The following is a 13,344-nucleotide window of genomic DNA, read 5'->3' on the forward strand; positions in this document are numbered from 1 at the left end:
TCTGCACAAATCCACTAGGGGTGAGCACTAAATCAAGTAAGAAGATCTTAACAAAATATATATGTTTAAACAGTCTTAAATATAGGTGCAATGACATGTCATACTCCAAAACCTTAAGCCTTATCCTTTTGAAATTATATGCAATACTCTTTTCGAAAACACGTTATCACAATGAATTTGAAATACAAATATGGGGTGATAAATACGACTTCGGTAATCCCTAGGCTGCTGTCTGCAAGTAGAAATATTAAGCACTACCAATCACCACTTTACCGGCTCCTAATCGAAAGGCACATGGTACTTACTCCGCTTGTGTTTTCGGTCTTTCACTATTGACACTCAGGCTAACTTAATGAATACCAAACTTCATCTCCCTATTCGGACTTGCCAAATATATTTACCCTAAAACATTTCAAGATCTCAATTTGTTTTCTCAAAACAATAACACAATTTCCAAAACATAACCTTAATAATCAATATTCAAAAGCTATGTAAATGAATGAAATACTACAAATGTAATTATGTAACCTCGTTGTACATTTTCCCACAATTCTCAACAAATTTTTCCTCAATGTGAAATACAACATTCAATATTCCTCAATTTCTCAAATAATAACCAACATTCATAAACTTGTGACATGTGACACAATTCCATATTCACAATTTATGTAGTTATCAAATGTCCCTGGTCAAAGTATTTTCAACGTACTATCCATGGCTATTTCTCAAAAAAAAAATCCATCCATTTTCATAAATGATTCAATAATATATCAAACATATGATTTTCCTCATCTTTCTCAACAAACATCTCATGATCTTATGAGTTTTTCTATAAATAAATAAATAAAAAATTTTCCCCAATTTCCAGAAAAAAATCTAGGGTTTTCCTTCCAAAATAAATTTTCTCATTTACAAAAGGTATAAACATCAATGGACTTCCAAGAGTCACACATTTCACAAATAGGGATGAGAAAAATGAGTCCGCATCCTCGGCCGCCATTCCCAGCGGCCCTTCCCAGCAGCGCCCCAAAACGATGTCGTTTTGGGGCCAATTTTCCAAAAAATAAATAAATAAATAAATAAATAACAAAAAAAAAGGACAGAAACCAGAGGGGGGAAGAAAATCAAAACCCATCTCTGTAACTCAGACCATCAATGGAAAAGCTATCAAAACCCTTTCTTCCTCTTTAACCCTTTTTGGAATAATTTGTTCATCTTAACCGAACCCAGCAGCAACCTTCGAAAAAAAAAAAAAAGGAACCCAGCAAGGAGATAGCCAAGGGCAAACCAGAGGGGGTCGATTTTTGATAAAATGATAAAATCAGCAACAACATCATCAGATTTTGATAAAAAAAGACAGATCATTAGCAATATTGATTTGGAGAACCCTTGGAATTTTGATGGGTTTCAATTTTTTTTTTTTGTTCCCTTCATCCCCAGATTCAAATCAGCAACAACATCATCATCTTCAACATCACCATCATCTTCATCAACAAAAAAAAAAAAAAAAATTACCTTTGATCATCAAGCAGAACCAGAACCAGAAGAAATCCAAAATTTCTCCAAAGAAGAAGATCCAGATCCACACCTTCATCAAAATTCCAACACATTTTCCTTCATCATCATCATCATCATTTTGGAGTATAGAAAGATCCAGATCCACAGAAGAGGGGGGAAAAAAAATCGACAACAACAACATCTAAAACAGAGACGATCGAGTGGGTTTGATTCATAAATTTTTTTTTTTTTTTTGGAACACACATAGTTCTGCAAATATTGGGTTTGATTTTTTCTTGGTTCTGCAAATATTGGGTTTGATTTTTTCTTGTTTGTGGGTTTTGTAATGTTATCTTTGGGTGTTGACTATTTGGATTTGGATCTAAATCTAAGAGGTTGCTGACAATGAGAGAGTGAAATATATATATATATATATATGTATTATACATATATGTATCTGCCATTGTTGAATATTTGGATTTGTGTGTGCGTGTGTGTGTGTGTGAGAGAGAGAGAGAGAGAGAGAGAGAGAGAGAGAGAGAGATGGATAATAGAGGAAGACAAACTTTATTTGAGGGAGACGTGGAGTTGTTTGTTTCTAGGTTTGATTTTGATTTTGCCTCCTCTTGAGTTCAAGTGTTCGTTTTTTTTTTTTTTTTTGGGAAAATTGGCCCCAAAACGACTTCGTTTTGGGGCGCTGCTGGGAATAGCGGCCGAGGATCCGGACTTGAGAAAAATATCCCTATTGAAGCACCATCAAAACCCATAACTCAAATCCCAACACATAACATTATAATTTCATCAAAGAAATAGGTTAGGACATGCCAAAATCATATATATAACTCAAAAAAAAATCTTAGCTCAGGCTTGGAGAGAAAAGATGAGAAAATGCCTTAAAATCAATGGTGTCAAAATCCGATCTCTGCCGCACACATTGTAGCTCTTGATGAGCTCTCCAAAATTAGTGAAGGAACTAGAGTCAAATTTCTAATGGATTTTAAGAGATCAAGAATTTAAGAGGGTTAGTGGGTGTATTCTAGAGAGAGATGAGAGAAAAGAGAATAAAGTAAAGTATAGAGAGAGTGAAGTGAAAAGTAAAGAGCAAAAAGTGAAAATTAAAAATGGAGGGTTATTTACTTCAGATTTAAAGTGATTTGACACACTTTTCGAACCTGACTCCAGACATACTGCTAGAGTGATGGATCCTACGCTCAAGCAGTGAATCCAAACTCTCAGAATCTCTCTCATCTGCAAGCAAAACACTCGAGCTGTGAAATCACACTCCTAATATATCAGATTTCAGAATGAAGAACTAGTCAGACGAGTTTACCGCTCGAGGGACTCAACTTTCAAGTAAGGCTAAAATCAATGTTAGAGTATTCCCACCGTTCCCGAACTCGATCTAACACCCAAGGACCCAAGTTGACATCTCGAAATACACTTTTAGCCGAGAATGAATAATAATAATGAGGAGAGTAGGTGACAATACGTGACTTGTAGAGTTCAATAGTAGTAAGGACTTCAATAAAGAATAAAAATTTTGAATAAATATACTCAAGTTGTTTTAAAAAGGCTCGAAATATCACAATCATCACGAGTAAAGAGTGAATGAAAGAGAAGTTGTGACAAAGAGAGAGAATGAGAAATTGTATGATTAAGGGAAAAGAATAAAGGTCACAAGAGTAGCGGTCTACACAAGTGAAGTGGCTGTGAGAGTAAGGCCGTTGGGGTAAGGGGAGTGCAAAGGAATGAGAAATGATAGAAAGGGACTAAGAGTGACAAACAAAGTTAGAGAAGGGATAATGAGCGACGATTGGAACTAAGGAAAAGTAAGGTAGTGTGGTTGGAGCAGCTGGTGCTTGAGGTGAGATAGAATTAGGGTTAAGATTTGAAAAATTAGAGATGAAAGCAAAATTGAAATTGTAAGATAGGATAAAATTATAATATATATATATATATATATTGAATAAATTGGGTCAAAAGAAGAAATTAAGGGTGCTGGTCATAATTATTTAAAATTAAGGCCAAGTTTGGGTAGTTTAAAAAAAGTCAAAAAGTTACTTAAAAAGTTAAAAAGTCATCACTATTCACCAAAAGTCAACAATTATGGCTGCACAATTTCCAATTCTAATTTTCTCCTACAAACTAATTTTTACAATTTTTTATTACACATTTTTCCATAAAAAGTCAAAAAGTTAACCCAAACATTCATATTTTCAACCTCAACTTTTTAGTCTAAAAAGACAAAAAGTGCACTTATTTAGTCTTTCCAAACTTGGCCTAAATTCAAGTAGATGAGCTATAGGGCAAGTAGAAAGACACGTGTGAACACTCATTAGGTTTTGTTTGGACATGGTCAGGGGTTAGTGCAGCTATTTCGGAACGATTCGCACGTGCCTACAAACTCTTTCTTCACTCGCTTGCCGAATTAGCCCAGTAAGGCTTGGTTTGGAAGCTGGGTTGGTTTTTGGCCTTTTTAATTTTTTTAACTATTTTAATTTGGGTTAAAAAGTTTGGTTTGAGTATAATTTTTTAATTTTTTGATTTTTTTGACTTTTTTTTATAAGAGAAGAATGTAATGATTATGAATTAAATATGATATTTTATTTATTATAATTAAATAATTTATTTTATCTTTTGTAACTATTTTAGTCACAAACTATCTTCCCAAACGGAACCTAAGTGGTCCTAGAATGCCAGCTCGTCATCCCAATTTCCGTTTACGTGGGCCTAACAAAAACCACTTGAAATTAAAATAAATAAATAAAAACCACTCCTTCATTTCAAATTACAAAACTGTCCCTTTCTCTATTACCACTCAAACCGCGTCAAGATCACATAAATAATGAAATTATCTCCTTTTTTGTTTTTTTTTTATTTTTATAATTTTAATTTTATTTTGTAAAGTTACAAAATATAATGACTTTTGTTAAGGTGCAAGATAGAGGAATGGAGAGTTCTGTCTTATGTCATCGAACACAAGTTCACTTATACTTTTATTTTAAATTGTTTTCTTTTAAATGTAATTTTTTCAACTTTAAAACCTTCATTCTCATTCTTTTTATTTTTTTTCCCTCGTCACCGAGATTTGTTTAAATTTTTGTTTTTGTTATATTAAAATAAGTATTATTAATTAACATCATAAAATAATATCATTTCTCTTTTTTAAATCAAGAGACGAAAACATATTTGTCGATAATATATGTCATTTTGAAGAGGCTCAAACTCATGATTTTAACAATCAAATTATCTAGATCAGATACCTAAATATCATTGAACTTTACCGATCATCGACTAATGTTGTAAAAACTATGCAAGGGTAAGAAGGAATAGGAATTTTGGGGTGGAGGGGAGGAGATTATTGTGGAGGAGAAAATGTTTCTAGTAAGATAATTAGTTTATTTATCCTCAAAAACAATAAATCCAAGTTATTTATCAATTTTTTAAAAAAATAAATAAATGATATTATTATTGTAAAGGGCAATGGAAACTTATTCAAGTCATTTGATGACTCAGTGGAGTTATTTATGAAGTTAGCTTCCATTACGATTGTGATTAGTCATAACGTTTTAACTAACATGACACAAATGTATGTTCATTTCTGCACACACACATTATTCGATTCTTAATTTCGCTTTCAATCAATTGTGTGAGCCTAAGAAAATAAATACATAAAAGTAAGTATTTAGAATTTGTACCATGGATTTTGCCCAAACAGTGTATATGTAGTCCAGATTTAATTTATATACCTCGAGTCCTATATCTATAGTGAATTTGGGCCACACATCAATTTTTTTTGAGTAAAATTCTAAATAAAAATTTTGAATATGTAGCACTGCTTCCCTTTTATTGTTTGTAAAATTGGCTACTTGATACTAATGTTGCTAAAAATAAAAATAAAAAATAAAAAACTATATGAAGTTTTTATTGGTTGCTTTCTTTTCTTTTCTCATTTATCTTATCTCCAATGTTTTGTTAAAAATAAATAAATAAATAGTTTCTCAAAAAAATCCTTGTAAACATTATTCTCCTCTATTTGTTTGTTTGTTTGTTTGTTTGTTTTTTTCTTCTTCTTTTCTATATGTTTGTTGACCTTATCTTGCCCTCTTTTTTGTGGTATTTTTTTCCTACTCTTTTCTCCACATCATTATAGAAAAAATATTTAAAAAATTTGCACATTTTTAATAAACTATAAGAACATCCCCATAACAAAGTATACAACTTCAATGACTTAAAAAATACTTAGGGAAATAAAGAAAAAGAACTTGAGAATTATGACCATGATATTCCTTAAGATTTAAGATAAAAACTAATTAGATAAGAATACCCTATGCAAAGAATGATGAAGATGTTTATCACCTATTCTTTCATTGCTCTTTGAATATTAGTATTTATAGTTTGCTAAATCTGAAAATCTCATCATTGTTGGCATGTTGAGATTAGTTGTATTATTGAAAAAAATTAGTAACAAATCCTTTAACAATCTAATCAAAAAAATTGCTTAGTCTGATATGATTTATTGCATATGCAATGAGAAGAATTGCATAATTTTTCAGGCTATTCATAAATCTCCTACCTTATTGCTTAAATTTAGTAACATGATTTTCATTAAAACTTTTCAGTTTTATTTTATATAAAATAATAAAATTCTCAATTAGCGAAAAAGAAAAACTTGAAAATAAAGTTAACAATAAATAGAAAGAGTAATTTGAAAATTAGGAAAATGATAAAACATAAATGGAAAAAAGTTAAAAGGCCATTTTTTGTTTGTTTGTTTGGTGCAAAAAAAAAAAAAAAAAGAGGCCAGTTTTGGAAAATTATAAACAAAGGCCCCCTAAGGATTAGAGGTTAATTCAGTAATTTCATATTATTCAACGTTAAACTCTCATTTTTGCAATGCTAACCTACTCACACAGCGGCCAATAGCATCACTCACATCTCACATCCCTCTATCTCTCTCTCTCTCTCTCTCTCTCTCTCATCAAACATCATCGCCAGCCTTCCACAAAATTATCAAAATTCCTCTAAATTTTTTTAAAAAATCTCTGTGTTACTCTCATCTCAGTAACGTCCAAAAAAAATTAATTTTTTTAAATTTAACTTTTAGAATTTTTTTTTTTTTTTAAAAAAATGAGCTTCCAATAAACCTGTCTTTGATTTTCAACCCCTTCCACTCCAGAATCCTTAATCCAATCCAAGCAAATTGATAACCCAAAAATCAGGGGTCTTTCATTTCAACTCTTGACCTTTTTTTTTTTCTTTCATCATCCATTTTTTCCTCAAACCAATCCTTTCTTTTCAGTATATATTTTTCCTCAAGAATCATCCTCTCTCTCTCTCTCTCTCTCTCATTTTTCATTTTAATTTACAGAAGTAGCAGTAGAAATATCCGTGTTCTGTTTTTGTTTTTTTGTTTTGGTTTTGTGTGTGTGTGGTTGTGTTTTTCTTTTTTGTTCTTTTGTTTCTTGTTTTTGTGCTTTCCTTTTCTCTGAGGTTGGGTTGTCTGTAAATTCAACCTTTTCAAGAATCCATTTGGGAAAAGATTCATAGTTTTTTCTTTTTTAAAATCAGATTTGGAGAAAGTTTCATGGCATTTAGATTCATGGGTTTTCTCTGATATTTTAGTCTTCTTAATTTTTTTCTTTCTTTTCTATCAAATCCTTAGGTACCCATTTCCAAAAGAATCAAAATTTCAGAATTTGATCATCAAATTTTCAAAAATTGACCATTTCATGGTTTGAACACACTGGGGATTTCGAATTTGACACCACCTCTCTCTCTCTCTCTCTCTCTCTCTTCTTGATCCATCACCATAACCTCATACAATGTATGGAACTGAGGGCGGAATAGACATGGCCTTAGAATTTCAGTCCCATATCCCCATTTTGAGGCCAAGCATTCATGCCAGGAGGGCAAACCTAACTGTAAAGTTTCAAGATCTTTATGGGTTCACAGTAGAAGGAAATGTTGATGATGTTAATGTATTGAATGAGGTTAGAGAGAAGGTGAGGCAACAGGGTAGGGTTTGGTGGGCTTTGGAGGCCAGCAAAGGGGCCAATTGGTATTTGCAGACTCAAATTTCATCAACCCTTAAATCTTCCCTTACATTTTCAGCTTTAGGTAATGCAGTTACCCTCAAGAAGCTCATCAGGAAGGGGATTCCGCCGGTTTTACGGCCTAAGGTCTGGTTTTCGCTCTCTGGGGCGGCTAAGAAGAAGTCCACGGTTCCAGAGACCTATTACAATGACTTGACCAAGGCTGTTGAGGGTAAGGTCACACCGGCAACTCTGCAGATCGATCATGTGAGTTATTGCCTTCGGTGTTACATTGATTGTTTGTGGCATTTCTTGGATTTGATTGTTATGGCATCGCTATTACTCCATTGTGAATGATCATGTTTACTCTGGATTGTTGGTTGGTTGTTTTTGATGAAATGGTTATGGCATTATTGTTCTTGTTGCATTGTTTGATGTTGTTTGGATACAAAAGATGAGAAAATTTGCAGTTGGAATCTATTATAACACACTTATCTTAATTATCCTCTCTGTTTGATGCTGAACATGAAATTTCCTGGTTCAGGTGAGTTTTTTTAGTTTGCATTGTATTACTTTTACAACATAAATTTTGTCATACTCTGCATTGTGTCAAGTGGCCCATTTCAAAGTGCTGGAAATTATTAGGGCGAATTGGGAAATGCTATTGATTCAAAGGAACATGAATTCTCAAACTCTCCAAGTCTTAGTTTATTAATATAGATGAATTTTATAAGATCAATTAAAGATTATAGCTTATGTAAGGTACAATTGTACATTTTGTTTTGCAGTATTTTTTATGTGATATGTAAGGAGGATTATGGAGGATTAGGTTTTTATTTTCTTGGATTGTGTACTTGTAATTCTTGATTTGTTTAGTAATGCCTTTATGTTCTCAAGTTGAACACTTGAAGCATGTTGTTTACATCAGAGTATACAATCTTTGTTTGTATATTTATATGCCTGACATTGTCGTCTTCTTTTTTATTTTAATATATGTGGAGCGTTCATTGTGTACTTTTTGATGTGTTGATGGCTTAGTAATGCTTTTATTTTCTCAAGTTCAAGCATTGTTGTTTGGGATCAATGTGATAAGCAGAGTTTAAACAATCTGTGCTTGTGTATTTATATGTTTGTTCATTGTCTTTGTTTTGGAATATATCCGGTGTGTATATTGGCCACAGTTAGTATGGGTATAAAGGGGCAAGGTTAGACTGTGTGTCCCGTGTCCCCCTCATCCCATGTTTGGTGGCCTCAAATGAGGCCAGCTGTGATTGACTGGTTGGAGCAAATAATCCCATGTAGAGGGTACTATTTAATCCCACTCTGGGCATTCTGTTAATGATGGGACTAAAGTGTGGAACGCTTGAGATATTATAAATGACTTGGTAATTTTCATCAATTTGGTCTTATGCTCCCTTATTATATCCTGCCTCATCCTCGTCTAAATCTTGGTACTAACTGCCCCTCCTGGCTTTAAAACAAACCTTATGTGGACTTTTCAATCTTATTTACCTTTCTTTTTTTCTTCTGTTAAAAGAAAAATCACAAATCTGCAACCATGGACTATGTACTCGTTGTGTCAACCGCATTTAAATCCTCTAGTCTACCAGAGATTAATGAGTATGATATCAAGAACTCCTCATGTTTTTTGTTTCCCTATTTTTGAGGAAGTTTTTTTTCATAGAATATCCCTACTAAATTACTAATGGTAATATCAAATATGATATATGTGTGTGTTTATGTATACATATATATGCACACATATTGCTAAATTACTTTTACATATTAATCCCCTTTTTGGCTACTTATATGATGTATAATACATAAATCATGGTATTGCATGCAGAACTTATTGAAATGGGAAAAGGTATCAAGGAATTTATTTAGTTATAATTATTTATTTTGACATGAAGTTTTTAAAGAGATACTAGACGAAAAAAGTTTATAATACTTGTTTATTAGCAAGAATTTCATTTTTTAGTATAAGAAGTGAGAAAATGGAGTGCAAAGGCCTGTTTGTTCATGGTTTTCATCCTTTCTTATTTTGTGTTGCCTCTATCAGATACTGGTTTCCCAAGACAAAATATTTAAGGCTTACTTTCCAAGAGATGTATATTGGCAATGCCAACTTTGCCATTCACCTCTGATTTATTTTTCTTTTTTAATTTTTTTCTTATGCATATATAATATTTACAGGATCTACCACGAACATTTCCTGGTCACCCATGGTTGGACACTCCAGAAGGTCATGCCGCTCTCAGACGCGTTCTTGTGGTGTATTCTTTCCGTGATTCTGATGTTGGTTATTGTCAGGTTATGATTCATTCTCTCCAGTCTTAAATTAATTACCAATAATAGTGTACACGATGCTACTGCTTGAGACATTATGAAGTGATTAACAAATTCTTATCCTAATCATAACCTAGAAAAGTTAGAGATGATCTTGTATGACCATTCTATCTTCCGCTATAGTTTTGGTTACACCATTCAAATCTTTCTTGTATTTTGTTGTGTATTGCAAGTACCACCATCAAAGAAGTTTGCTATCTGTTAACCATTTTGCATATGCAGAACAAAATATGTTCCAAAACATTTGATCACTTAGAAATAAACACACACATACATCCACACCAAAAGCCAAAGAACCCAAACCCACGCATCGGACTGCAAAAGTGCCTCAGGCCCTGTTTGGGAAGAACCAAGTAACTTTTTGCTAGAAAGGCAAAAATAAATAAGCCTGTTTGGAATGGCTTCTCCATAAAAAGAAGATTTTTTAGCAATTTTGTGAGAAGACAATCTTACCCTCAGTACTATCACAATATTATTAGGGTAATATAGTAATTTACCACATAAAGGCAAGTTTGAAAATACCCAAAAACACTACTTTTTTAGCAATTACCAAACGCATCAACTTTTTTAGATTCTTCCACACACACACACACACACAAAAAAAAAGCAATTACCAAACCCCACCTTCGTCTAATAAAATTCACTCTTTTTTCATAATCTGAGATTCTGAAAATTTCTTTCCAGCTCTGTCAATTCTCTTGCAGTGACATGATTCTTTTAGGGATTTTCATTGCCATTGGTTTTCATTATACACGTATACATCATTTTCAGCATCGATCTTAAGGCATGAATATTCTTTTATCATCTTAGACAATTATTAACTAGATCGATTCGAATGATAAATTGCATAACACCTCAGGTGCATCTGTTCTCTAACCACTCCCTTTAGTTTATGATGTTAATTTTGAATTTAACCCCCAAAAAAATGTGTTCTTGACCTGAATTGTTCTTGGTGCAGGGTTTAAATTATGTTGCAGCATTGTTGCTGCTTGTGATGAAAACAGAAGAAGATGCTTTTTGGATGCTAGCCGTCCTCCTAGAAAATGTCTTAGTGAATGATTGCTACACAAATAATTTATCTGGGTGTCATGTTGAGCAAAGGGTTTTTAAAGATCTTCTAGTTAAAAAATGTCCAAGGTATTCTATTCTCCCTTTCAATCCTCAATAACAAAGCTGAAGTGTTGTTATCTTTTCCCTGTCGGCTTTTCTTTCTTTCTTTCTTTCTTGCTTTCTTTCTTTCTTTCTTTTGTTAAATTGGAAAAAGAAAAATGCAGGATAGCCGCTCATTTGGAAGCTTTGGAGTTTGATGTCTCCCTTGTTGCCACTGAGTGGTTCCTGTGCCTCTTTTCCAAGAGCTTGCCTTCAGAGGTTATAACAATTTTGACTGCCTCTCTCTCTCTCTCTCTCTCTCTCTCTCATTTTGAGCCTTTTACCAACCTATAATTTTTACTGTAAAACTCATTTTCAGACAACTTTGAGGGTGTGGGATGTACTTTTCTACGAGGGAGCGACCGTTCTGTTTCATGTAGCTTTGGCTATTTTCAAGGTGACTCTAATTTTCTTAAGCGCTGATTTATTGTTATTTTATTTATTTATTTATAATTAGTAAATGTGAAACACTTTCAGAGTCATGAATTGTGGTTTGTGATTGCAGATGAAGGAAGAAGAGTTGCTCACAGCTCACCATGTTGGGGATGTAATTAATATATTACAGAAAACCACCCATCAGCTCTTTGATCCTGATGAATTATTGACGGTAACATAACTCTCTCATTTTACTCTAATTCTTTTTCAAGTTAACCCCCTCTCCAAAACCGAGTACCTAAATCAAGAAAATGATGATTTAAGGAGGAGAGTGCATGAAAATGAATCCATTCGTATCTTCCATAGCATTTGAAGTTACATCTTACTTTAGGAGTCATTATTAGGAGAAGAAGAATTAGACATAAAAAAATTAAAAATGCTTCATAGACCTCTTGTTGAATAGTTAGATATAACATTGTTGGGTCCATTCTTAACAACTTAAGCTTTTGGAATAATTAGTAACTTAACATGGGTATCTATTTGCATTTGGTTCCCGTTTGTATTTTTTCTTCTTTTGTCTGCATTCTTTCTTCTCTGTATGTATGGATGTTTGCATCTCCATGGGAGGAGGGTGTGCTTAAGCTTTTGGGACAATTAGCGAGTTAACACCTCTAATGAAAGATTAGAGTGACATCTCCTAATGATTTTTTCAAGTGTGTGCATTGAGGTAGACTCATTTCAAATGCTATGAACATAACATTTTTTAAATGTGTACAACAAACCATTTAGAAGAAGTTTCTTCTAATAAATGTCGACTTCTAAGCGGGCTGGCTGTCTTGGCGGTTGGGGCTCTTGAATGACTCGCTTGGTGGCTGGGTTCAATAACAAACCCTTCCCTCTTCCTTCCTCGCTAGGGTTAGAAATATAATATGATTTTATCAGTCTCCTTAGTATATATAATATATATGTTGACTTATATCTTCGCGATCATCTTGTTCTATGGTGATTAGGGTCTTCATAACCCAATTTTTTGTGTATGCTCACAAATTGAAGTAATCTCATCTACTAACAATTGTTGTAGGTTGCTTTTGATAAAATTGGGTCAATGACAACCACAACTATATCAAAACAAAGGAAAAAGCAGGAACCAGCAGTCATGGCCGAGCTTGATGAGAGATTAAGACGGCTAAATTCTTTGAGAGCGGACAACAAATAAGTGACTTTTTATGCCAAATTGTCACTGTGATATAATTGGACAAGTTAAAAAAGGTTGTGTTTTTCCCAAAAGAGAAGGATGTCAAAATTATGTTTCTCCCTTCCTGAGAGGGAAAAACCGGAGCGGGAAGAGTGATTGAGAGCACCTGTCGTTTCATGCAGTTGGTAAATGTAAATTTTTTGAATTGTTTCATTTTTACAGTACAATTTGGGGCATTGCTGAATCTCTGCCCTGTTCTGTAATTTTAATTTTTTTTTTTTTTTTTTTTTTTTTTTGGGGTGGTCCTGTCAAGATTTGGTTGGTAGGCTTGAAATGGATGATGATATTGCTGTACCATGAAGCATATTTCAACCAAGAAAAAGAAAAATCCTTTAATTGGTGGCATAAATTGCAGTCCAATGCAACTTTGACCACTCTATCTAGTCCACAGCATTCTTATCCTCCCTAGAAGGAATTTTTGTGTAAAAAATAAATACATAAATGAAAAGAAAAAATGTGATGGGTTTTTATATTTATATGTTTGTTCAACGTCATCAGTCAAAAGGAAAAACAAAAAAATATTGGACTCGAGACGAAGCTGTCATCAATCAGAAAGAAACAAAAATGTCCAACTAAGGCAAGGCTAAGACAACACATCGGCCTATAATTTTAATTTTTAGGCCACACTCCCAAAAGCTTGAGCAGTAGAATGAGTGATGTGTGCAATTTAAGTGCATCGTGTAC

At 33.2% G+C, this 13,344-nt stretch overlaps 1 protein-coding gene across 1 annotated transcript; it reads left to right on the plus strand.

Moving 5' to 3' along the window:
- The first annotated feature begins 6,347 nt into the window (after positions 1-6,347).
- LOC114308419 (uncharacterized) lies at positions 6,348-13,009 on the plus strand. The gene is made up of 7 exons (XM_082879465.1): positions 6,348-7,799; positions 9,729-9,845; positions 10,840-11,018; positions 11,156-11,249; positions 11,350-11,427; positions 11,536-11,637; positions 12,487-13,009. Exons 1-7 carry the CDS (start codon positions 7,323-7,325, stop codon positions 12,619-12,621), a joined length of 1,182 nt encoding a protein of 393 aa, XP_082735591.1. The 5' UTR covers positions 6,348-7,322; the 3' UTR covers positions 12,622-13,009.
- Positions 13,010-13,344: the final 335 nt, after the last annotated feature.

The sequence above is a fragment of the Camellia sinensis genome, chromosome 7 (assembly GCF_055761805.1).
Source record: "Camellia sinensis isolate YWXY chromosome 7, ASM5576180v1, whole genome shotgun sequence".
Lineage (NCBI taxonomy): Eukaryota > Viridiplantae > Streptophyta > Magnoliopsida > Ericales > Theaceae > Camellia > Camellia sinensis.